General features: G+C 42.6%; 1 protein-coding gene across 1 annotated transcript in view; it reads left to right on the plus strand.

The window, feature by feature from the left end:
- Nucleotides 1-2,466: 2,466 nt before the first annotated feature.
- The window catches only part of gfra4b (GDNF family receptor alpha 4b), a 107,361-nt gene continuing 83,108 nt past the window's right edge, over nucleotides 2,467-26,719 (plus strand). The window contains exon 1 of the mRNA XM_055927206.1: nucleotides 2,467-2,987. Coding sequence (XP_055783181.1) covers nucleotides 2,939-2,987 — 49 coding nt within the window. The 5' untranslated portion in view covers nucleotides 2,467-2,938. The remainder of the gene's footprint in view (nucleotides 2,988-26,719) is intronic.

A 26,719-nucleotide genomic window follows, 5' to 3' on the forward strand; every position in this document is an offset into this window, starting at 1 on the left:
GTCCATCTCCTTTGCCTTCAAAGCTGACCCACCATCCCTTCTGAAAGCTAAGCAGTCCGGAGGACTGAGAAGAGCTTGGATTAATTGAGAACCCGGGAGAGTAAAGCCCTTCAGATGGAGAGGGTATGTATTATGAGGAAGGCTTGCCTTGACAAAGCATTCATCTCCTCAATGGTTTCCATTGGAGTATCCTCAGTGGAGGTGGTTCAGGTCAGATAAGGTTAGGTCACCCTTTCTCTAATGTAAGGAGAAGACTGACATAGCTCTCAGCACTTAGAACGTCCCTCAGAGAATGTCAGGAAGACCTCACGGCTTAAGACAAAAATATAAACAAGCTGTACTCCTTTTTTAAGCTGCCTTTCCCTCAGAGAGAGCTTTCTGCTTTTCTTGCAACATTTAGTGTCGATTTGAATAACAAATTCAAAATGCACAGCGCAAATATGTGATTTACAAAAAAATCCCCAAGGCACTTTGTGTCTGTAATTTTTTTATTTATATATCAAACATGGTCAGAGCTAATTTCCCCCCTAAATAAGCAGTACTCACTTTCCAACTGAGATGGTAATGTTGTTTTGTTTTCAAAAGCGTATTAGGAAGTGAACTAGTATAGGACAAACATAGGGTGTACTAGGTTGTTGTACAGTACAATTAGTGATTCCTCTGGATGGCTGCCTGCATGTCAAAAAAATAAATAAATGAAATGGACAGCACTCCAACATATAATCTTCAGTAATTTATTTATTGCCCTGCATGGACACATTTGTGACTCCAATTTTAGCACTCAAAATGAAATAGGCCATCATTATAATTGCCCCCCATTATCACCCATGCCTGTATGGTAAAAATGAAACCGAAATGGATTGTTATTGCTGTACACTCAAATATAGTTGAGGAAAACCATGAATGACAGACAATCAACGAGACACCAAGCAGCTACAACTGTTCTCCAGTGGTCTCCATTCAGTCTTTAGCAAACAGCTGGATGATCCTCTTGGACCTATGGGCACTACAGCCATCAGACGTCTGGCATTGCCATCAACCATCAGAGGGAGTGCTTCCTTTGAAATCAAAGAAAGCTGCTATACTGCCCATGTTGCATTGTGTCCAATGGCAGCAATCCTGCTGGACCTGTAGGCAGCCTTACACTGTGATCCAACATGGTTGACCGACCGGTGGTTATCTCCTGCCAGCTCTGTTTGGATGGATCATGTGGAAACTCAATTGGCTGCTGTCACCATTTTGGAGCTGAGCCAAAAGGTGGATCAATACAGCCCAAATGCATTTCCTGGACGACTGCTGTCATTGAATTAGGCGCTGGGCCATAAACTTCACACATGTCATGAAATAATCATTGTCCAAATTGAAGACCATGATTATTTGAATCAAGTGTGGAACCAACGCAGCTCTCCAGCACCAGAGTTTCCCAGCCCTGATCTCTGGATAGAAGATGCTGTGAGTCTCTGACACATTAAAGATGGACTTGAAAAATCAGTGTCATGGTAGTAGAAGGCTGTCCACAGCTTCATTTCGACTCTTCTCTTTGATATATTTTTATAGAGATTTTTATGTGCGCAACAAGTCACATGATATTCTAGACATTCTGTAATGCAGAACACCCATCCATCTATCCAACCAACCACCTCCCAGAGCCTTTATCCTCCCCCATCCCTCCCCAGTCATTGTTACTCTTAACAACAAAGTCATAATCCCGGGCTTGCGTGTTTCTCACAAAACAACCCACAAATGGACCAGCTGTCGTGGAATCTGGTAGTCTCCTCCAAGATAGCACCATACAAGAGCCAAGAATGGAAAAAAAACACGACTGAGAAAAGTGCTTTACAAACAAGATAGAAATAATAAACAGATACTGAAGCAGACAGCAGCAAATTATTATTTTAGTGCCGAAAGCCAAATATTATTTCCCCCCCAGGAGCGTATCTGTCTCCTATTATAGATTGTATATGAACTGTATCCATCCAAAACTTGGTTTTGTTTTAGCACCCCTTTTAATTACACATCTATTTTCCCTCTTGCATGTTTTCTTATCATTCTGTCACAGTGTAATTTCAAGCTTTATTGTGTGTAGGCCTATTTACAATTGTCTTCAATCTGAATAAACAATGCTGGCCTTGCCAGTTGCCACGCAAAGTTGGGATAATAAAACATAAAAAAATATTTAAATTCAACACCACTCCTAAAGTGCAGGGACATTTGTATGCATCTTGTTGAATTCAGTCAGACTATCTATTATGGTGTTGTTCATCCATCATTGTTAGTCAGTTTCACGTAATTGGTAGGTATATCTTATTTTCCAATCGGGACTGAGAAAGATTGGGAAACAAATAGTACAATATAACTTGACCTACATGCCTGTAGCATTGTAGAGGCGATATTATGCTGCGTGATTTTTTTACACGAGCATTGCATGTCATGTGTCACTGTCCCTTCCACTCTACGTAACCCCTTTTGCTCCCCCACCCTCTCCCATTCCCTCATGCTCACCTACGTCGCTCTCAGCAGTTAGTCCATCCGAGCCACTCTCTCTTTCCCACTTACCAACAGAAAATACGTTCGAAGAGGACTTGCTATCGACGGAGAAAGATCAGCGGCGGGCGACCACAAACTCTCACATACCTGATCCTAGATGTAGCCTAGATAACTTTTCAGGGTCTATAACACGTTTTACATGGTCGTTTTACATAACGATTACGCCCGTATTTTAATGTATTTATGTCCATGACATTTGATTAATCCATCCACTTTTCGGGAAACTTATGGAATTCTGAAACATTTAGTGAACAAGGAGTTTTTTTGGTTATCAATCCCTTTGTAACAATTCAGTCCACTTGTACAGGAGGATGTATTTGAGTGTAATTTCAAAGGTGTAGGTGTAGTGGTGCGTTACCTGGAATCATTTAAACAGAATTTTACATCGGAAATGAAAATGGATCTTTGGGGAGTTTACCTATTTCATCTCGTCTTCTTCGGTAAGTAAACAGGCGTATTTTCTACCTGTACTGCCCTACTAGATATTGCAAGGATTGAGTATTGATAGACACGTTCCTCTGATAAAGATTTAATGGGATACAGAAACCAAGGAGATTTTCAGTTTTGCAACCTGTTCGCAATATGCAGAAAACCCGCATATTTGGATAACTCTTTCTGTTGAGCAAATAGGCTACTAAAGTACATTTAGGAAAATCAAGTATGCTTTTCTTTTCTATCACTGACCTATGTATATTTCAATAAAAAAATGTTACCACTAGGACAATAATATATTTTGGTGGAAATTGATTTTATGGTAGAAATTATGTGAAGTGATTTAGTTGTTGCCGCGCAATAATGTAGCCTACATTTTAGTTGTCGGATATTATGTTTACGCCATTTGGAGAATCTGTGATTACTTCCTTGCAATGTATGCCACATTGAATCTCAATATCAGGTCGAAATTAAGTGACTGACTAGCACTTCATAAGTGTTCTATGGTGTCCTGATACCTAATATAAATAATTTATATGGCCCAATAATCCGCATACACCACTATGACGGGATATTGTCAACATGTAGGCTATTGTAGGAACTCATTGAAATTGTGTGTGTACGTGCATGTGTACGTGCGTGTGTACATCAACTACTCTCTGACAACATTAGGCTACAACCAAGCCCAAAGACCTGCATATGATGATAATGAGTTGTTTCATTTTAGCATTCAAACAGGGCCAGATTAAGAAATTGCCTGACCACAACCCCTGTAAACAAATCCATGCATCAAAATGCAATTCGATGGGTAGTACATTTACTGTTGAAGAAAAAGCCACTTTATAATAAAGCAATAATAAAAATCTGCCTTTTTACAAAAGCAGCTCATGCAATTCTACATCATTTACATGACAGAACACATTTACTGATTTTTTTTAATAACACAAGTTGATATAATGGCTGGTAAAAAACGGGGAAAATTCGCACACTTTTTTTTAATGAAACACCATTTTCCACCACCATGCAAGAGTGGCTAATGCTACTTCCAGATTTTGTGCCTGCTTTCAGCCAGGGGTAAACAACAGACCACTGCAACCTGATTGGCTGAACGCAATACGCAACATCCTGTGCTATCATTCCTAGGCATTAGCCACTCTGTCATTATTGTTGAAAATTGTGTTTCATAAAGAAAGTATGCATATTTTTCCAGATTTTCTTCTGCATTCTCGCCATTCAATCGAGTTAAGGAGGCAATCGAAGCCTTTGTAGCCTGAATGGAGAATGTTTAATGTACAAACTGGTCTACGGGGATACGAGTCTTGTCCAATCTAGCTGTAGCATTCATAGGACTCTATGAATCCTATATATCTCATTCTATCTAATCCTACTTGGGCATATATTTACTCAATTCAACAAGATACATCACATTTTTCCTTCACTTTATGAGTGGTGCTGGTGAAACCTTCACAATTTACTTGTACCCTCATTTACTGCCACTGCATTGAACTTTTCTACTGATCGTTTGACTACCACTGCACTGAACTGTTCTACTGACCGTTTGACTGATTTCAGAGTAACAGTATAGAAAAGGTGACACATTCCCCCATATTAATAATTTCAACCAATTTCACAGAGGTACCTGGGTGGCTTCATCATTGTTGAATGACAGACGCTCTCAGTGTGATTGGATGAAGTCGCAATCGTTTTTTTGCCTCTGATGCGTGCAAGTGAGAAAGGAGAGCCGCAAGTTGTAAACTATCAATGTCTATTAGTCAAGACAACACTGACATGTTAATCCTGACCTTGTTGCAAGGCGGGGGTAATACCATTATGGTTATTGACACGGCCATGGCACCAGAGTTGATAATTCCTATCTCAATTGGGAACTGGCATTCCCAACTCATCAACAGCTGGCTAACAGGAGAACAGCCATTTGCACCAAATCCTGCCTCAGTATTGATATTCTCTCCAGCAACTCCAGGACTGTCTTCATTAGAGAAATGAAGGGGTTGGAGGTGGGGAATTCTGAAAGGAAATTAATACAGTTATGCATTGAGAATCATAACAGGATATGATTCAATGTCTATTCAATTGGCATAAGGTGGAGAAGAGGTCTGTTTAAGCCAATTGGATGGTTTGCCATTTTCTTCTCTGAAAACGCAAGGTCAATGGTCTTAAAATCCTTGAAACTAACCACATCATGTAATTATGCACAAGCGATAGTTAGTTCCTTTGGGTTTCCTTTCAGTATACCAGCCTTTGAATTTGATTTTGAATTCAAGGTAAGGTAGCTAGAACTGATGAAGAAATTAGGTGTTTGCAGTTGTCATCGATAACGGATGGATCTTGCCGGTATGCATCCATAACTGTAGCTTTACCTCAACAGAAGAAAAATGGTGCAATTTTGCAGCTTAAGTATTCAAGCATTGTCTTTTGTTCTGACACAAACTTGCAGTATTTTAGGTGTTTTGTATTTACATTGGCACATTTCTGAGGTAATTGCAGTGTTGTTGAGCCACTTGTCCAAACTAATGAGCACAGGCAACAATTCAATCCATCAGGCAAAGTGTACATAGATCACAATTTCTGTAGATGACATTATGCATTTATGTGGCCTGCTGACGAGGCAGCAGTGTGGTTGATAAGACTGGGGTTTAACTCACATAACCATGTCAAACAACAGCATCTAGCCTCTAACGATTTTCCAAGATGGCGTAGCAGTCAGACGTCCTTTGTCCTCGTCTTGTCCCGTGTATAAATATTTTATATATTTTCATATTTTTCGTATATTTTTTTCTAAAAACTCAATTTCAAAACACTCTCCTGCAACCCGCCTCACCAAATGTGGTGCGGATCTGTTTTTTTACGAAAGTATTATTCACCTCGTATCTGAAATCCACAACAGAAGCTAGCCAGAGTTAGCCAGCTCACTAGCTAACGTAGTATTCAGCTAACCACGGCTAGCGGTCATCAGCTATCCTTTAGCTCGGAAAGCTATCGCCAGTTTTGTACAACGCGATTCAGACCAGAGCATACCTGACCTATTTTCTCTCCATATCCCCGGATATCTACCGCAAGCTCTGGACATTTACACCTGGATCTTGCAGCTAACTAGCTGCTATCCGAGTGACTATTGGCTAACGTCGATTCCGGAGCAAACACCAATTATCCCGGAGCTAGCCAGCTGAAGAGTTCCATCAGCCACTCCTGGGCTACAATCACCTATCCGGACCCGTTTTACTGCCGATGCGGAGCCCCACCGGGCCTTCACAACTGGAATACCGACGTTATCTGCCTGAGGGAGTTATTCAGCTGGCCCCTCCATAGCGACGTAAACTGAACGCCAATCTGCTAACTGCGGCCCGCTAATCGTTAGCTGTCTTGAGCATATCGACTGCTATCTGAACAGGTCTATCGAACAATCTTCTTGGGCCACTATAACTATAACTATTTTGACAATTGGATTGGTCCCCTCTACCACACGGAACCCCACTAATCTACTGACGGAAATGCACGGGGTGGCTAAAAACAGACCTCCATCTTCTGCTAGCTTGCTACCCATGGCTCGGCTAGCTGTCTGAATCACCGTGACCCCAACTAACCTCACTACTCACTACTCACTGGTCCCTTATGATCACTTGGCTAAGCATGCCTATCCTTAATGTCAATATGCCTTGTCCATTGCTGTACTGGTTAGTGTTTATTGGCTTATTTCACTGTAGATCCTCTAGCCCTGCTCATTATACCTTATCCAACCCTTCAGTTCCACCACCCACACATGCGATGACATCACCTGGTTTCAATGATGTTTCTAGAGACAATATCTCTTTCATCATCACTCAATGCCTAGGTTTACCTCCACTGTATTCACATCCTACCATACCTTTGTCTGTACATTATACCTTGAATCTATTTTATCGCCCCCAGAAACCTGCTCCTTTTACTCTCTGTTCCGGACGTCCTAGGTGTCCAATTCTCATAGCTTTTAGCCGTACCCTTATCCTACACCTCCTCTGTTCCTCTGGCGATGTAGAGGTGAATCCAGGCCCTGCAGTGCCTAGCTCCACTCCTATTCCCCAGGCACTCTCTTTTGATGACTTCTGTAACCGTAAAAGCCTTGGTTTCATACATGTTAACATTAAAAGCCTCCTCCCTAAGTTTGTTTTATTCACTGCTTTAGCACACTCTGCCAACCCGGATGTCTTAGCCGTGTCTGAATCCTGGCTTAGGAAGACCACCAATAACTCTGAAATCTCCATCCCTAACTACAACATTTCAGACAAGATAGAACGGCCAAAGAGGGCGGTGTTGCAATCTACTGCAGAGATAGCCTGCAGAGTTCTGTCCTACTATCCAGGTCTGTACCCAAACAATTTGAACTTCTACTTTAAAAAATCCACCTCTCTAAAAACAAGTCTCTCACCGTTACTGCCTCTCTAGACCTGACCACCCTCTGCCCCCAGCTGTGCTCTGGATACCATATGTAAACTGATTGCCCCCCATCTATCTTCAGAGCTTGTGCTGCTAGGTGACCTAAACTGTGACATGCTTAACACCCTGGCCATCCTACAATCTAAGCTTGATGCCCTCAATCTCACACAAATGATCAATGAACCTACCAGGTACAACCCCAAAGCCGTAAACACGGGCACCCTCATAGATATTATCCTAACGAACTTGCCCTCTAAATTCACCTCTGCTGTTTTCAACCAAGATCTCAGCGATCACTGCCTCATTGTCTGCATCCGTAATGGGTCAGCGGTCAAACAACCTCCAATCATCACTATCAAACGCTCCCTGAAACACTTCAGCGAGCAGGCCTTTCTAATCGACCTGGCCCAGGTATCCTGGAAGGATATTGATCTCATCCCGTCAGTAGAGGATGCCTGGTTATTCTTTAAAAATGCCTTCCTCACCATCTTAAATAAGAATGCCCCATTCAAGAAATTTAGAACCAGGAACAGATACAGCCCTTAGTTCTCTCTAGACCTGACTACCTTCAACCAACACAAAACATTCTGTGGCGTTCTGCATTAGCATCGAACAGCCCCCGTGAAATGCAACTTTTCAGGGAAGTTAGAAACCAATATACACAGGCAGTTAGAAAAGCCAAGGCTAGCTTTTTCAAGCAGATTTTTTTTTCCTGCAACACAAACTCAAAAAAGTTCTGGGACATTGTAAAGTCCATGGAGAATAAGAGCACCTCCTCCCAGCTGCCCATTGCACTGAGGATGGGAAAGTCTGTCACCACCGACAAATCCACTATAATTCAGAATTTCAATAAGCATTTTTATACGGCTGGCCATGCTTTCCACCTGGCTACCCCTACCCCGGTCAACAGCACTGCAGTCCCCACAGCAACTCACCCAAGCCTTCCCCATTTCTCCTTCTCCCAAATCCAGTCAGCTGATGTTCTGAAAGAGCTGCAAAATCTGGACACCCACAAATCAACTGGGCTAGACAATCTGGACCCTTTCTTTCTAAAATTATCTGCCGAAATTGTTGCAACCCCTATTACTAGCCTGTTCAACCTCTCTTTCGTATCATCTGAGATTCCCAAAGATTGGAAAGCAGCTGCGGTCATCCCCCTCTTCAAAGGGGGGGGACACTCCTGACCCAAACTGCTACAGACGTATGTCTATCCTACCCTGCCTTTCTAAGGTCTTCGAAAGCCAAGTTAACAAACAGATCACCGACCATTTCGAATCCCACCGTACCTTCTCCGCTATGCAATCTGGTTTCAGAGCTGGTCAGGGGTGCACCTCAGCCACTCTCAAGGTCCTAAACGATATCTTAACTGCCATCGATAAGAAACAATACTGTGCAGCCGTATTCATTGACCTGGCCAAGGCTTTCGACTCTGTCAATCACCACATCCTCATCGGCAGACTCAACAGCCTTAGTTTCTCAAATGATTGCCTTGCCTGGTTCACCAACTACTTCTCCGACAGAGTTCAGTGTGTAAAATCTGAGGGCCTGTTGTTCGGGCCTCTGGCAGTCTCTATGGGGGTGCCACAGGGTTAAATTATTGGGCCGACTCTCTTCTCTGTATACATCCATGATGTAGATCTTGCTGCTGGTGAGTCTCTGATCCACCTCTACACAGACGACACCATTCTGTATACTTCTGGCCCTTCTTTGGACACTGTGTTAACAACCCTCCAGACGGGCTTCAATGCCATACAACTCTCCTTCCGTGGCCTCCAACTGCTCTTAAATACAAGTAAAACCAAATGTATGCTCTTCAACTGATCGCTGCCTGCACCTGCCCGCCCGTCCAGCATCACTACTCTGGACGGTTCTGAATATGTGGACAAATACAAATACCTAGGTGTCTGGTTAGACTGTAAACTCTCCTTCCAGACTCACAAACATCTCCAATCCAAAGTTAAATCGAGAATTGGCTTCCTATATCGCAACAAAGCATCCTTCACCCATGCTGCCAAAGATGCCCTCGTAAAACTGACCATCTTACCAATCCTCGACTTCGGCGATGTAATTTACAAAATAGCCTCCAACACTCTACTCAACAAATTGGATGCAGTCTATCACAGTGCCCTCCGTTTTGTCACCAAAGCCCCATATATTACCCACCACTGCGACCAGTACGCTCTCGTTGGCTGGCCCTCGCTTCATACTCGTCGCCAAACCCACTGGCTGCAGGTCATCTACAAGACCTTGCTAGGTAAAGTCCCACCTTATCTCTGCTCACTGGTCACCATAGCAGCACCCACCCGTAGCACACGTTCCAGCAGGTATATCTCACTTGTCACCCCCAAAGCCATTTCCTCCTTTGGCTGCCTCTCCTTCCAGTTCTCTTCTGCCATTGACTGGAACGAACTACAAAAATCCCTGAAACTGGAAACACTTATCTCCCTCACTAGCTTTAAGCACCAGCTGTCAGGGCAGCTCACAGATCACTGCACCTGTACATATCCCATCTATAAATAGCCCAAACAACTACCTCTTCCCCTACTGTATTTATTTATTTATTTATTTTTCTCCCCAGTATTTCTACTTTGCACACTCATCTACTGTCAAATCTACCATTCCAGTGTTTTAATTTCTCTATTGTATTTACTTCACCACCATGGCCTATTTATTGCCTTTACCTACCTTATCTCACCTCATTTGCTCACAATGTATATAGACTTATTTTTCTACTGTATTAGTGACTGTATGTTTGTTTTACTCCATGTGTAACTCTGTGTTGTTATATGTGTCGAACTGCTTTGCTTTATCTTGGCCAGGTCGCAGTTGTAAATGAGAACTTGTTCTCAACTAGCCCAACTAGTTAAATAAAGGTGAAAAAATGTATAAATAAATAAATACAATTTAGATAGAACAGCCTGTTTGATCAAACTGCTCACATTGCACATCGCTAACACTGGGGATTCATAATGATGTCAATTTCCAGGAATGCAATAAAAGAGCACATACTGTACTAAAGGAAACACTCGGTCTGGGATGGAATCAGTGACCATCTGTAAGAAATAGACCTACACATATCACCATCTTTCCATTTCCATGGAGAGCATTATGAGAATATATGGTTCAATATAGAAGAATATTCTACAGCTGAAGATACAATGAGTGTACATGACATGAAGAATACCTGCTCTTTCGATGACAGACTGACCAGGTGAAAGCTATGATCTCTTATTGATATCACTTGTTAAATCCACTTCAATCAGTGTAGATGAAGGGGAGGAGACAGGTTAAAGAAGGATTTTTAAGCCTTGAGACAATTGAGACATGGATTGTGTATGTTTGCCATTCAGAGGGTGAATGGGCAAGACAAAATATTGAAGTGCCTTTGAACAGGGTATGGTAGTAGGTGCCAGGCGCACCGGTTTGAGTGTGTCAAGAACTGAAACGCTGCTGTGTTTTTCACGCGCAACAGTTTCCCGTGTGAAGAATGATCCACCACCCAAAGGACATCCAGCCAACTTGATATAACTGTCGGAAGCATTGGAGTCAACATTGACCAGAATCCCTGTGGAATGCTTTCGATGACTTCTCGAGTCCATCCCCCGACGAATTGAGGCTGTTATGAGGGCAAAAGGGGGTTCAAGTCAATATTAGGAAGATGTTCCTAATGTTCTGTACACTCAGTGTACAGTATATACAGTGCCTTCATAAAGTATTCACACCCCTTAACTTTATCCACAATTTGTTATGTTACAAAGTAGCAATCAAATAGATTAATTGTCATTTTTGTATTATCATTTTTGTATTATCATTTTTATTAATGGCAAATGAAACACTTCATTAGAGAAGTTTTCAACCCCTTGAGTCAATACATGTTAAAATCACTTTAAGCAGCGATTACAGCTGTGAGTCTTTCTGGATATGTCTCTAAGAGCTTTGCACCCCTGGATTGTACAATATTTGCCCATTATTCTATAAAAATGTGTCAAGCTCTGTCAAGTTGGTTGTTGATCATTGCTAGACAGCCATTTCCAAGTCTTGCCATATATTTTTAAGTTGATTTACGTCAAAACTGTAATTAGGCCACTCGGGAACATTCAATGTAGTCTTGGTATGCAACTCCAATGTATATTTATTTTCCTTTGTCTCTGAACCAGGTTTTCCTCCAGGATTTTTCCTGTGCTTAGCTCTATTCCGTTTCTTAGACTCCCTAGTCCTTACCGATGACACGCATACCCATATCATGATGCAGCCACCACCATTCTTGAAAATATGAAGAGTGGTACTAAGTGATGTGTTCTGTTGGATTTGCCCCAAACATAGCGTTTTATATTTAAGACAAAAAGTTAATTGCTTTGACACATTTTTCGCAGTATTACTTGTATTATATGTTTTATAATATTTTTATTCTGTACTGGCTTCCTTCTTTTCACTCTGTCATTTATGTTAGTATTGTGTAGTAACTACAATGTTATTGATGAATCATCATTTTTCTCTTATCACAGCCATTAAACTCTGTAACAGTTTTAATGTCACCATTGGCCTCATGTATAAATCCCTGAGCGGTTTCCTTTCTCTCCAGCAAATAAGTTAGGAAGGACGCATGTATATTTGTTGTGACTAGGTGTATTGATACACCATCCAAAATGTAAAATTAATAACTGCACCATGCTCAAAGTGATATTCAATGTCAGGTGTCCTTCTTTGCGGACCATACGAAAACCTCCCTGGTCTTTGTGGTTGTGTGCTTGAAATTCACTGCTCGATTTAGGGACCTTACAATTATCTGTATGTGTGGGGTACAGAGATGGGACAGTCATTTAAAAATCATGTTAAACACTATTATTGCACAAAAGTTAAGTCCATGCAACTCATCATGTGACTTGTTAGCACATTTTTACTCCTGAACTTATTTAAGCTTGCCATTACAAAAAGGTTGAATACTTATTGACTCAAGACATTTCATTTCTAATTCATTTCTAAAAACATAAGTCCTCTTTAACATTATGCGGTATTGTGTGTAGATCAGTGACACAAAATATCAATTTAATCAATTAGAAATTTGTAACACAGCATAATTTGGAACAGTCAAGAGGTGTGTGAAGACTTTCTGAAGGCACTGTGTGTATATATATATGCAGTATATATATATATATATATATAATATATATTTAATATTGAAATACCGTATCTTAGGTTACTGTAAACCTCAGTGATTACTCATTAAGACTAGCTGGTTTTGTGAAACTACAGTAATATCTACCTCTTTGGGTTCGAGAGAGATGTAGACCAAGAGGGATGATGATCTTCCGTCCAAGGCCTAGGGTCTCCAAGAAGACATTCATCTAACAGGAAGGCCAGATACTGCATTCAGATGAGTTGGAGCTCAGTGTGAATAACCACCTTGTCCACCCCAATGAGAAAAGAGAAGAATTTGAAAAGCCAGAAGAGACTGTCCAAGCATTGATCATATCTGCATGATGAATGTGCACAAGGTTTGCCTTTGACAGATCCATATGGGGGCCAAAATGATACAGGATTGAATACGTTTGTGCAATGCAATGTTCCCTTTTTGGTTTTTCTATTTATTCGCCCACCATGTTAACTTAGAGATACCATCTATGGTACATCAGTCAGATCACTACCATTTGATATTAAGGAGCCAAGTCCAACTGTAGCGCAAGGTGATTGCATTGAATATTATTGGTTCATATTGAATGGGTAAGAAATGATCTCTGGTGGCATTGAGACTAGGAACCATTTCAATTTGAAAATGATTGACAACTACTCCACAGCAGGAGTAAGAGTTTTGAATTGGTAGGGATTAATCTAATGGCTGAAAATTAGCTTTAAAGCTATCAAATTTATGACATTTCTGCTTTAGAAAAATACAACAGGCACTAATCACGGATAAATGAGCACTTTTAAAGTGTGTAATGTTCACTCCCGATTCTGTCTGCATTTCAATATGAGTCAGACAAACCGAAATGCAGACAGAATCACTTCTAATGGATTCAATGGGTTCCTCACTATTCTAATGGAGTCAATGGGTTCCTCACTATTCTAATGGAGACAATGGGTTCCTCACTATTCTAATGGAGACAATGGGTTCCTGACTATTCTAATGGAGTCAATGGGTTCCTTACTATTCTAATGGGGTCAATGGGTTCCTTACTATTCTAATGGAGACAATGGGTTCCTCACTATTCTAATGGAGTCAATGGGTTCCTTACTATTCTAATTGGGTCAATGGGTTCCTTACTATTCTAATGGAGACAATGGGTTCCTTACTATTCTAATGGATTCAATGGGTTCCTCACTATTCTAATGGAGTCAATGGGTTCCTTACTATTCTAATGGAGACAATGGGTTCCTTACTATTCTAATGGAGACAATGGGTTCCTTACTATTCTAATGGATTCAATGGGTTCCTGACTATTCTAATGGAGTCAATGGGTTCCTTACTATTCTAATGGAGACAATGGGTTCCTTACTATTCTAATGGAGTCAATGGGTTCCTGACTATTCCAATGGAGTCAATGGGTTCCTGACTATTCTAATGGAGTCAATGGGTTCCTGACTATTCTAATGGAGTCAATGGGTTTCTCACTATTTTATGGAGTCAATGGGTTCCTTACTATTCTATCATATAGGTAATGTGAGGTTTAAGGGTTTTGACATTGTGGGGCATGACCTGTGTCTTTAACGGAGACAGATAAGCCATCCCCAAGCATGCTATCACCAAGCATATTGGCTGTGCTCTTGTAAGGGATTTGTCACAAATCTCATTTGAGGCAGGTATTACCCATGATGAGCATATAGCAGATGTGCACGGCTTTCTCATGTGGGAGAAATGGCCAAGTCATTACAATCACATCAGATGCTCATATGTATCATTGTTGATGATAAAAAAAACTCTTATTGTTGTCTTCATAATAAGACTTCTCCTCAGGAGTGAGTGTGACCCTTTGTCCTTGTGAGGTAGAACAATAGAAAATGCATCACTGAAAACTGCAACTGATCTTCACATTATAAAGACATATTAGGAAGCAATCAATTTCAATATTGGATTATAATGCCTATAATAACCAATATAACAATATTATACACTGCTCAAAAAAATAAAGGGAACACTTAAACAACACAATGTAACTCCAAGTCAATCACACTTCTGTGAAATCAAACTGTCCACTTAGGAAGCAACACTGATTGACAATAAATTTCACATGCTGTTGTGCAAATGGAATAGACAAAAGGTGGAAATTATAGGCAATTAGCAAGACACCCCCAATAAAAGAATGGTTCTGCAGGTGGTGACCACAGACCACTTCTCAGTTCCTATGCTTCCTGGCTGATGTTTTGGTCACTTTTGAATGCTGGCGGTGCTTTTACTCTAGTGGTAGCATGAGACGGAGTCTACAACCCACACAAATGGCTCAGGTAGTGCAGTTCATCCAGGATGGCACATCAATGCGAGCTGTGGCAAAAAGGTTTGCTGTGTCTGTCAGCGTAGTGTCCAGAGCATGGAGGCGCTACCAGGAGACAGGCCAGTACATCAGGAGACGTGGAGGAGGCCGTAGGAGGGCAACAACCCAGCAGCAGGACCGCTACCTCCGCCTTTGTGCAAGGAGGAGCACTACCAGAGCCCTGCAAAATGACCTCCAGCAGGCCACAGCAGAACGTTCTCCACGGCGTCTCCAGACTCTGTCACGTCTGTCACATGTGCTCATGTGCTTAGTGTGAACCTGCTTTCATCTGTGCTTACAGCCCAACACCGTGCAGGACGTTTGGCATTTGCCAGAGAACACCAAGATTGGCAAATTCGCCACTGGCGCCCTGTGCTCTTCACAGATGAAAGCAGGTTCACACTGAGCACATGAGCACATGTGACAGATGTGACAGAGTCTGGAGACGCCGTGGAGAACGTTCTGCTGCCTGCAACATCCTCCAGCATGACCGGTTTGGCGGTGGGTCAGTCATGGTGTGGGGTGGCATTTCTTTGTGGGGCCGCACAGCCCTCCATGTGCTCGCCAGAGGTAGCCTGACTGCCATTAGGTACCGAGATGAGATCCTCAGACCCCTTGTGAGACCATATGCTGACACATGCACATTTGTGGCCTGCTGGAGGTCATTTTGCAGGGCTCTGGTAGTGCTCCTCCTTGCACAAAGGCGGAGGTAGCGGTCCTGCTGCTGGGTTGTTGCCCTCCTACGGCCTCATCCACGTCTCCTGATGTACTGGCCTGTCTCCTGGTAGCGCCTCCGTGCTCTGGACACTACGCTGACAGACACAGCAAACCTTTTTGCCACAGCTCGCATTGATGTGCCATCCTGGATGAACTGCACTACCTGAGCCACTTGTGTGGGTTGTAGACTCTGTCTCATGCTACCACTAGAGTGAAAGCACCGCCAGCATTCAAAAGTGACCAAAACATCAGCCAGGAAGCATAGGAACTGAGAAGTGGTCTGTGGTCACCACCTGCAGAACCATTCCTTTATTGGGGGTGTCTTGCTAATTGCCTATAATTTCCACCTTTTGTCTATTCCATTTGCACAACAGCATGTGAAATTTATTGTCAATCAGTGTTGCTTCCTAAGTGGACAGTTTGATTTCACAGAAGTGTGATTGACTTGGAGTTACATTGTGTTGTTTAAGTGTTGCCTTTATTTTTTTGAGCAGTGTACTATTGTCACAAGCGTCACATCATGAAATTATGTGATTTTGATGTCTTTGAGTAGGTCACATGAACAGATTTCATTCAGATCTTGTTTTTATACAGTAGTGGAAACAATTTCCTCCTCAGACTTGTATCATTTCAGTTAAGTACCGTTGCCATTTCATCCCCTGAATAAAAATAAAATAATCAAAATGATACATACTGTAGCATCCACCTAGTTATCCATCCATCCAGACCCAGTCATTAGTGTTTGAGATGTGATCATCATGATGTTCTTCCTGGTAGAACCTGACGTTAAAAGCCGTTAGCTGCCTCTGTTCCCTTGCTATTGTCTGGGCCTTGTAGATGCTTTAAAACCTATTGTCTGGGCCTTATAGATGCTTTAAACCCTATTGTCTGGGCCTTATAGATACTTTAAACCCTATTGTCTGGGCCTTATAGATGCTTTAAAACCTATTGTCTGGGCCTTATAGATGCTTTAAACCCTATTGTCTGGGCCTTATAGATGCTGTAAACCCTATTGTCTGGGCCTTATAGATGCTTTAAAACCTATTGTCTGGGCCTTATAGATGCTTTAAACCCTATTGTCTGGGCCTTATAGATGCTTTAAACCCTATTGTCTGGGCCTTATAGATGCTTTAAACCCTATTCTCTGGGCCTTATAGATGCTTTAAACCCTATTGTCTGGGCCTTATAGATGCTTTAAACCCTATTGTCTGGGCCTAATAGATGCTTTAAACCTTGCTGCCCGGAACTTTGCCATTTATCTAGTGTCAATCAGCTTGATGGCTTTGACCTTTCCTCCTGACATTATTCAATACTACACGTAATCATCTGCCTACAATATTAAACCCTACTAGCTCCAGACAGCACATAATGTAAGGAGTTAGGAGCGAGTCACAGTTGAAGAACTCCTGAGGTCCTTGGCTCAGGATTCATCTTTGTGGTGATTTGGAAATTACTGTTGATACCGGAGCTAAAAATGCGAAGTTGGACTGAAATGGTACTTGTTAAAAGTAGGGCTCTTGGTAGGGCTAAAAGCTGTGGCTCTCCCCTCACCAGGCCTGTTAAGAAATTCAGGAGATGGCTCTGGGGTTATAGACATACAGTGGCCTCCAAGGGCCAAACAGAGCCTCATTAGTTCAGAGTCTGTCGGCGGTTATCCAGAGAGAAAGCCTGTTCCAGACAGGTAGACACAGCTCCTTTGTGACACAACTTCAAATGGAGGGCTTAAGCTCGGCTACCAAATAGCTACCCAGTCTGCCACTGTGTTTCTGGGACACAGCTATCTTGGGATGACTGACTGAAGTTTTATTTAGGTAGATAGGTTTGTTGGAAAGAGAATGGCCGTCAATTGTCCAAGGACTTATATTTCAAAGTTCCTGTAGTAAGCTGTGAAATGTATATTTAGATTGCACAGATTGCACCTAATGCAGACAATATGGTCTTTGAGTGAGAATGAGTATGTTTACCTAATATTCCATCTGTGATGAAGAGGAAATGTGAGGAAGTGTTTCAAGGAAGACTGACCCCCTTCAGATGCGACATCAGCAGCCGGTTTACCTGCGTCAATCGGAAACAGAGCTACGGACCTGTGGTCCACTATAGTTTTGTAAGATCCTCAGAGAAATAATTTATTTAATTAAATGTCAGACTTGAAATTGCAGACTGTTACTGGTTTAAAAAAGGTGAGATTGGAGGTGAAACCATGGACCTCTTTCTGTTCCTGCTGGGATAAATTTGGACTATTTTGATAACTTTCATCATAGTGTTGTTTTAATGGAGTTATTTTTGTTTCATGTTCCTTTTAACTTCTCTTGCATCAGTAAACATGAGAGGTACTGTGTACAGTTGGTATCTTTAGGATGACATTTTTGTTTTCACCAAGTATCCCTCTCATCTTTACTACCAGAAAATCTAAAACAATTTATGACAGTATTCATCCTTTCTTCATCCCTTTTTAATCCCTGAAGTTTTGGAGATGTAAGCCAAAGAAACTGAGGAAACAGGGGGAAGAGTACACAAAATACATAATTGAAAAACGGGAGATAGAGCCCGGGAGTGAGCTCTAAGAAGACATCGCTGGCAAAGCCGTGATGGATGCAGCTGTCTAATTTCATTGTGGTCGCAACACAGCTTTTATGACAGGCAGGATGAATGGGATCCACTAACTGAACAGGTTTTATATCCATCACTATGCATGTATTATTTGGTTTGTTATTATTTTATTAAAAATAAGTGTGGCCTCAATCTCCATGGCATGTAATTACTATGGGGCCATTCAAATGTTTGCCTACATGCACAGTGAAGTGAATTACACTGCAGTTCAGCAACCCAATAAAATCCAGTCTAATCAGTAGGCACAACCAGAATACCAGTCAGGCCATGGCACCAAATATTTTTTTGCCGAAATGAATCCAGTGACGTTTATTTTCATGAGGGGCTCTTCAGTTAATCAAATCCATTAAACCAGTCTAGTGGCCTCATTGTGGTTGTTGATATAAAGTCTGATCTGAAATGTTTGTCTCCAAATAATAAATCGTATCAGTACTGTCTGGCCTGTACCAAGAAATCAGAGATCTTTGCTTGACAGCAGCCCAAATACAGGAAATGGCATAATGGCAACAAGAGACAGACATACCGGTAATCCTTTGACCCCACAGGCCGAACTGTCTTTACTCTGGCCACTCAGTAATTGTAGCCGTTATAAAGCAGAGTCATAGGACACCACTGCCAGCTTTGGAAATTCTGTATAACCTTGTAATGTGGAGATGATAGAGGTTGGAGTGGTGCTGCCTGATTTCTCCAGTGTTCCAGGAAAGGAAACAAACCATTACCAAGGCAGCAGACAGGAACCGGCTGGAGGGCACCTGTCTCTGGAAGATTCCGTGGATTTACAACATCTGGTCCATGCAGGAGAGGCTGCCATCTCCGCTCACCGCTACTTGATTCATTATTTCAGACTCAGGGAAGAGGAGGCAAACTGTAATTGCAAATCCTCTATGCACAGAGCAAGTCTTCCCCTTGTTCAACATTGGGATGTGTCCTAAATATTTCTAAAACTAAAGCATGGTATTTGGGGCAAATCATTCACTAAACCCTAAACCTCAACTAAATCTTGTAATAAGTCATGTGGAAATTGAGCAAGTTGAGGTGACTAAACTGCTTGGAGCTACCCTGGATTGTGAACTGTCATGGCCAAAACATATTGATACAACAATAGCTAAGATGTGGAGAAGTATGTCCATGATAAGGTGCTGCTCTACCTTCTTGACAGCACTATCAATAAGGCAGGTCCTACAGACCCTAGTTGTCGTACCTGGGCTACTGTCGTGTGGTCAAGTGTCACAGAAAAGGAAAATTGCAATTGGTTCAAAACAGGGCAGCACGGCTGGCCCTTGGATGTACACAGAGAGCTAACATTAATAATATGCATGTCAATCTCTCCTGGCTCAAAGTGGAGGAGAGATTGACTTCATCACGGCTTGTAGTTATGAGAGGTATTGACATGTTGAATGCACCGAGCTGTCTGTTTGAACTACTGGCGCACAGCTCGGACACCCATGCATACCCCACAGTACATGCCACAAGAGGTCTCTTCACAGTCCCCAAGTCCACAACAGACTATGGAAGGCGTACAGTACTAAATAGAGCCATGACTACATGGAACTCTATTCCACATCAAGTAACTCATGCAAGCAGTAAAATTAGATTTAAAAAACAGATAAAAAGTCACCTTATGGAACAGCTGGGACAGAAGTAACACAAACATAGGCACAGACACATACGCAATATACACACACGTACACATGGATTTTGTACTGTTTATATGTGGTAGTGGTGGAGTAGAGGCCTAAGGGCACACAGTCTGAATGTATTGTAATGTATTTTATTATTGTATAAACTGCCTTAATTTTGCTAGACCCCAGGAAGAGTAGTTGCTGCCAAGGCAGCAGCTAATGGGGATCCATAATAAATACAAATACAAATTTGGTCTTACTTTCAAAATGATTATGTCGCAGCTATGCTCTTTGTTTCAGTTTTGTGACTGTTTCACAAAGCCATGCAGTGCGTTCACAGCATTACTATAACTGTGATTTGAAATTGAAGCACTCTACCAAAGTATTACAGGGGGAGAAAGCCCAGATTTCCCACAGACGTCACCAGCAAATGTATCCTCTAGGTGAGCCAAGGCACATGACACGAGCCACCAAGTTCCTTCAGCCACCTCATTACTGGGCATCCTCTGAAATGCTGACGGTTGGATCGGTAAAAGGGTTGTGCCTCTGCCATCACTGCATACCCAATCCCGCCCATTCCCATAGCTTGTTAGGCCCTAATTAATTGGATTGAGAGAATGTCAGTAAGCATTTGACAGGTCTGTGTGAGTGGCGGCTAAGAACACAGGCCCACTACCAGGGTTCTGCCCCTGGAGAAGATCACTCCATATTAGGCCCATTGACTCTCTTTCTTAGAGGCAGGGGATATAACACAGATTTTGTGTTAACCAGTCAAATGAAGCAGCACCAACCACACTTTGTTTGCTAATGACTTTCATGACTGGCTTGCGATATAGGTATCAACATTTATGGTCTGGATGACTGGTCATAATGTTGGTAATATTAGAGGGCAGATACTGTATGCTTTTTTCATGCAAGAACAAAGTTTGTTGATAAAGTTCTACAGATTGTGTGATTTTGCACAAATGTATACTTTAATTGCACCGTACAGTCAGTGCTTCTGATCTTCTCGAAAGACGTGAGGAGGAATGACATTTCACAGATTGGGAGTAAGTTGTGCGTGACCAATCCTATGGTCCATATACAGTGCATGGCATCCATCCATATAAGGCAGTAGCTGAGGAAGTTTGGGAGGCCCTCGTGCCAGCCTGGGTCAGCCACCGAGTTAGACTCGATAACATTACCGGTAGGAGCTGTGACATCATGTGGGGAAAAGCCTTCGGCAACCAATCCTTTCATCAGCCTCCCAAAAATGGGCAGTGGAAACTACAAGAGCCTGAGTCTCAGTCCAAGTTTTTGGCAGCGTTGTTATTTCTTTGCGGGGGTTGATCCATTGCCCTGCATTGTAATGAGTCTGCACCTCATATTCCAGCTCACAGCATCACACTCAGGGAAAAAAGGGCGTGCAGTGCCTGAGCCATGTTGGAGGGAGGCAGCAGTGTAGATGAGCCATGTTGGAGGGAGGCAGCAGTGTAGATGAGCCATGTTGGAGGAAGGCAGCAGTGTGGATGAGCCATGTTGGAGGGAGGCAGCAGTGTTCATGAGCCATGTTGGAGGAAGGCAGCAGTGTAGATGAGCCATGTTGGAGGGAGGCAGCAGTGTGGATGAGCCATGTTGGAGGGAGGCAGCAGTGTAGATGAGCCATGTTGGAGGAAGGCAGCAGTGTGGATGAGCCATGTTGGAGGAAGGCAGCAGTGTAGATGAGCCATGTTGGAGGGAGGCAGCAGTGTAGATGAGCCATGTTGGAGGGAGGCAGCAGTGTGGATGAGCCATGTTGGAGGAAGGCAGCAGTGTAGATGAGCCATGTTGGAGGAAGGCAGCAGTGTAGATGAGCCATGTTGGAGGGAGGCAGCAGTGTGGATGAGCCATGTTGGAGGAAGGCAGCAGTGTAGATGAGCCATGTTGGAGGCAGGCAGCAGTGTGGATGAGCCATGTTGGAGGAAGGCAGCAGTGTAGATGAGCCATGTTGGAGGAAGGCAGCAGTGTAGATGAGCCATGTTGGAGGCAGGCAGCAGTGTGGATGAGCCATGTTGGAGGAAGGCAGCAGTGTAGATGAGCCATGTTGGAGGCAGGCAGCAGTGTGGATGAGCCATGTTGGAGGCAGGCAGCAGTGCAGATGAGTCATGTTGGAGGCAGGCAGCAGTGTAGAGAGCCATGTTGGAGGAAGGCAGCAGTGTAGATGAGCCATGTTGGAGGGAGGCAGCAGTGTAGATGAGCCATGTTGGAGGAAGGCAGCAGTGTGGATGAGCCATGTTGGAGGAAGGCAGCAGTGTAGATGAGCCATGTTGGAGGGAGGCAGCAGTGTAGATGAGCCATGTTGGAGGAAGGCAGCAGTATAGATGAGCCATGTTGGAGGGAGGCAGCAGTGTAGATGAGCCATGTTGGAGGAAGGCAGCAGTGTAGATGAGCCATGTTGGAGGAAGGCAGCAGTGTAGATGAGCCATGTTGGGGGGGAGGCAGCAGTGTAGATGAGCCATGTTGGAGGGAGGCAGCAGTGTAGATGAGCCATGTTGGAGGCAGGCAGCAGTGTAGATGAGCCATGTTGGGGGGGAGGCAGCAGTGTAGATGAGCCATGTTGGAGGAAGGCAGCAGTGTAGATGAGCCATGTTGGAGGAAGGCAGCAGTATAGATGAGCCATGTTGGAGGAAGGCAGCAGTGTAGATGAGCCATGTTGGAGGAAGGCAGCAGTGTAGATGAGCCATGTTGGAGGTAGGCAGCAGTATAGATGAGCCATGTTGGAGGGAGGCAGCAGTGTAGATGAGCCATGTTGGAGGAAGGCAGCAGTGTAGATGAGCCATGTTGGAGGAAGGCAGCAGTGTAGATGAGCCATGTTGGAGGAAGGCAGCAGTGTAGATGAGCCATGTTGGAGGAAGGCAGCAGTGTAGATGAGCCATGTTGGAGGAAGGCAGCAGTGCAGATGAGCCATGTTGGAGGAAGGCAGCAGTGTTCATGAGCCATGTTGGAGGAAGGCAGCAGTGCAGATGAGCCATGTTGGAGGGAGGCAGCAGTGTAGATGAGCCATGTTGGAGGAAGGCAGCAGTATAGATGAGCCATGTTGGAGGAAGGCAGCAGTGTAGATGAGCCATGTTGGAGGAAGGCAGCAGTGTAGATGAGCCATGTTGGAGGAAGGCAGCAGTGTAGATGAGCCATGTTGGAGGAAGGCAGCAGTGTTCATGAGCCATGTTGGAGGAAGGCAGCAGTGCAGATGAGCCATGTTGGAGGGAGGCAGCAGTGTAGATGAGCCATGTTGGAGGAAGGCAGCAGTATAGATGCGGAAAACCGGCTGCTGCTTGAGATTACCTGCCTCAGTAGTCTTGTACATGCCCTTCGAACCTGAGAATCACCTGTTTGAGGTGAGAGACAACATATGGCAGTGTTGTGCGAAACAAAAGGTCATCTTGAAATTGCTTAAGCTTGCTCCCTTTTCTGTAAGGCCATTGGTGAAGCAACAAACCTTCCAGACTGGTGTTCCTGCTCCTGAGAGCAACTCTCTCCTGAGAGTTCAGCATTCTTGGTCGATTGGAGAAAACAAACTAACAGTCCAAAATTTTAGAATAGCTATTTAAGAGTTGATTGCTGTTTACCATCATTTTATGACGCAGGTCTAATAACGGAGAAATGTGTCAGGTAAACTTAGGTTGCTGGCTAGCTAGCATTTGCTTAGATTCTTGCTGAAAGCTCTTGCTTTACCTCATTTGATGACTCGCTGTGGGCAGTGATGGACATTAATTTATCTAGTCTGTTACAATAATGCAGTCATTACACAAGTGGCAAAACTAAAACAAGTGAAATAGTCCCATATGTTCCTCGTTTGACCTGCTGTTCCCAAGGTTAGGTGAAAACAACTATATTGGTGAGAGATCCTTGAGTTAGCTAGTGACCTACCTAGCTTGCTAGCTGCAGAGGTGCACAAAGCAAGCTAACAATGAGTTTTCTCTCCAGTGAATAAAATGTGTGTGTGTTAGTAATGTCTTCTGCTGCAAGTAGCTGCGTTATAATCAACTCCGGGCTGTGCAATTAAATACAAATAAAGGCAACCATTTTGGGTTACGATTCGGCATAATTTCGGGGAGCCATATCACACCCGTTGTGGTATAGTTAAGCAAAAAGGTACGAGGGGGTGCGGTATATTTAAGCAATAAGGCACGGTGGGGGTGTGGTAAATGGCCAATATACCACGGCCAAGGGCTGTTCTTAGGCACAAACCCCCGAGGTGCATTATTGCTATTATAACTTCTTTGGGAACGGGGCAGGTATTGAGTAGCTTGGATGAATAAGGTGTCCAGAGTAAACTGCCTGCTACTCAGGCCCAAAAGCTAGCATATGCATTTAATTAGTAGATTTGGATAGAACACACTCTGAAGTTTCTGAAACTGTTTGAATGATGTCTGTGAGTATAACAGAACTCATATGGCAGGCAAAAACCTGAGAAAAAATCCAACCAGGAAGTGGGAAATCTGAGGTTTGTAGGTTTTCAAGTCTTTGCCTATCCAATATACAGTGTCTATGGGATCATATTGCACTTCCTATGGCTTCCACTAGATGTCAACAGTCTTTAGAACCTTGTTTCAGGCTTCTACTGTGAAGGGGGAGAGAATAAGAGCTGTTTGACTAAGAGGTCTGGCAGAATGCCATGAGCTAAGTCAGGCGCGCGGCCGTGAGAACGAGCTCTGTTGCTTTTCATTTCTAAAGACAAAGGAATTGTCCGGTTGAAACATTATTGAAGATTTATGATAAAAACATCCTAAAGATTGATTCTATACATCGTTTGACATGTTTCTACAAACTGTAATATAACTTTTTTGACTTTTCGTCTGAACTAATTGCTCGTGCACTGTTCATTTGGTTTACTGGGCTAAACACGCGAACATAAAGGAGGTATTTGGAACATAAATTATGGACTTTATCGAACAAAACAAACATTTATTGTGGAACTGGGATTCCTGGGAGTGCATTCCGATGAAGATCATCAAAGGTAAGTGAATATTTATAACGCTATTTCTGAGTTTTGTGACACCTCTCCTTCTTTGGAAAATGGCTGTATGTTTTTCTGTGACTTGGCGCTGACCTAACATAATCGCAAGGTGTGCTTTCGCCGTAAAGCCTTTTTGAAATCTGACACAGCGGTTGCATTAAGGAGAAGTTTATCTTTAATTGTGTGTTTAACACTTGTATCTTTTATCAATGTTTATGATGAGTATTTCTGTAATTTGATGTGGCTCTCTGCACTTTCACCGGATGTTTGTTTGAGACAATGCATTTCTGAACATAACACACCAATTTCAAATGAGGTTTTTGGGCATAAAGATGAACTTTATCGAACAAAACACACATTTATTGTCTAACATGGAGTCCTGGGAGTGCCATCCGGTGAAGATCATCAAAGGTTAGTGATTCATTTTAACGCTATTTCTGAGTTTTGTGACACCTCTCCTTCTTTGGAAAATGGCTGTATGTTTTTCTGTGAGTTGACCTAACATAATCGCAAGGTGTGCTTTCGCCGTAAAGCCTTTTTGAAATCAGACACTGTGGCTGGATTAACGAGAAGTTTATCTTTAAAATGGTGTATAATACTTGTATCTTTGAGGAATGTTAATTATGAGATTTCTGTTGTTTTCAATTTGGCGCCCTTCAATTGTAACGGTTGTCCTCCTCCTCTTCAACTGAAGAGGAGGAGTAGTGATGGAACCAAGGCGCAGCGGGTTGTGAACACATAATTTATTAAAAGAAAAGATGAAAAAACACGAACTTCACTATAACTAACAAAACAACAAACGGAGTAGACAGACCTGGACGACGAACTTACATTAAACACGAAGAACGCACGAACAGGGAAAAATAGACTACACAAAATGACGATGTACAAAACAAACCGAACAGTCCCGTATGGTGCGACAAACACTGACACATGAGACAACCACCCACAACGAACACTGTGAAACAACCTACCTAAATATGACTCTCAATTAGAGGAACGCCAAACACCTGCCTCTAATTAAGAGCCATACCAGGCAACCCTTAAACCAACATAGAAACAGAAAACATAGAATGCCCACCCAAACTCACGTCCTGACCAACTAACACATACAACAAACTAACAGAAATAGGTCAGGAACGTGACACCAATTTCATTGGCTGTTGGTTAGGTGGGAAGCGTCCCACATATCCGAGAGAAGATAAACTGATTACCAACGTAATTAGAGCAGTAAAACGAAATGTTTTGTCATACACGTGGTATACGGTCTGATAAACCATGGCTTTCAGCCAATCAGAATTCAGGGCTCAAACCACCCAGTTTATAATGGCCATTATATCGAGGCTAAGGACTGTTCTTACGCACGGCGCGAAGCGGAGTGACTGGATACAGACTTTAGCCGTGGTATATTGGCCATATACCAAAAAACCCTGGAGGTGCCTTTTTGCATTTATGAACTGGTTGCCATCATAAATATTACACTAAACAAGTATTTATTCATCATACCTATGGTATATTCAATGTTTTGTCATTCCCGTGGTATACGGTCTATCAGCATTCAGGACTCGAACCACTCAGTTTATAATTTTATAGAACTGCCCAGCTTGCTGTCTTAGAGTAAAAGGTTCTAAGTTATAGTAAATGGTTCTAAGTTATAGTAAAGGGTTCTAAATTATGGTAAAACGGGAATGCTCTGTGCAGGTCAGAATGTACTAGAGGCTATAGTATGAATACTACATACATTTTTTATGTTTTATCCACATACCAAAGGATGAAGAGGTGAAAATACATCAAGAGATGTTATTTTGTTTATATATATATATATGTTTATATGTATATATATATATATTTCTATATATAATTTTTTTTTTCAATCTTTTCAATTTCAACCCCACCACCCCTACCCTGATTGGAGTATA

This window comes from Salvelinus fontinalis, chromosome 6, assembly GCF_029448725.1.
Source record: "Salvelinus fontinalis isolate EN_2023a chromosome 6, ASM2944872v1, whole genome shotgun sequence".
Classification (NCBI taxonomy): domain Eukaryota; kingdom Metazoa; phylum Chordata; class Actinopteri; order Salmoniformes; family Salmonidae; genus Salvelinus; species Salvelinus fontinalis.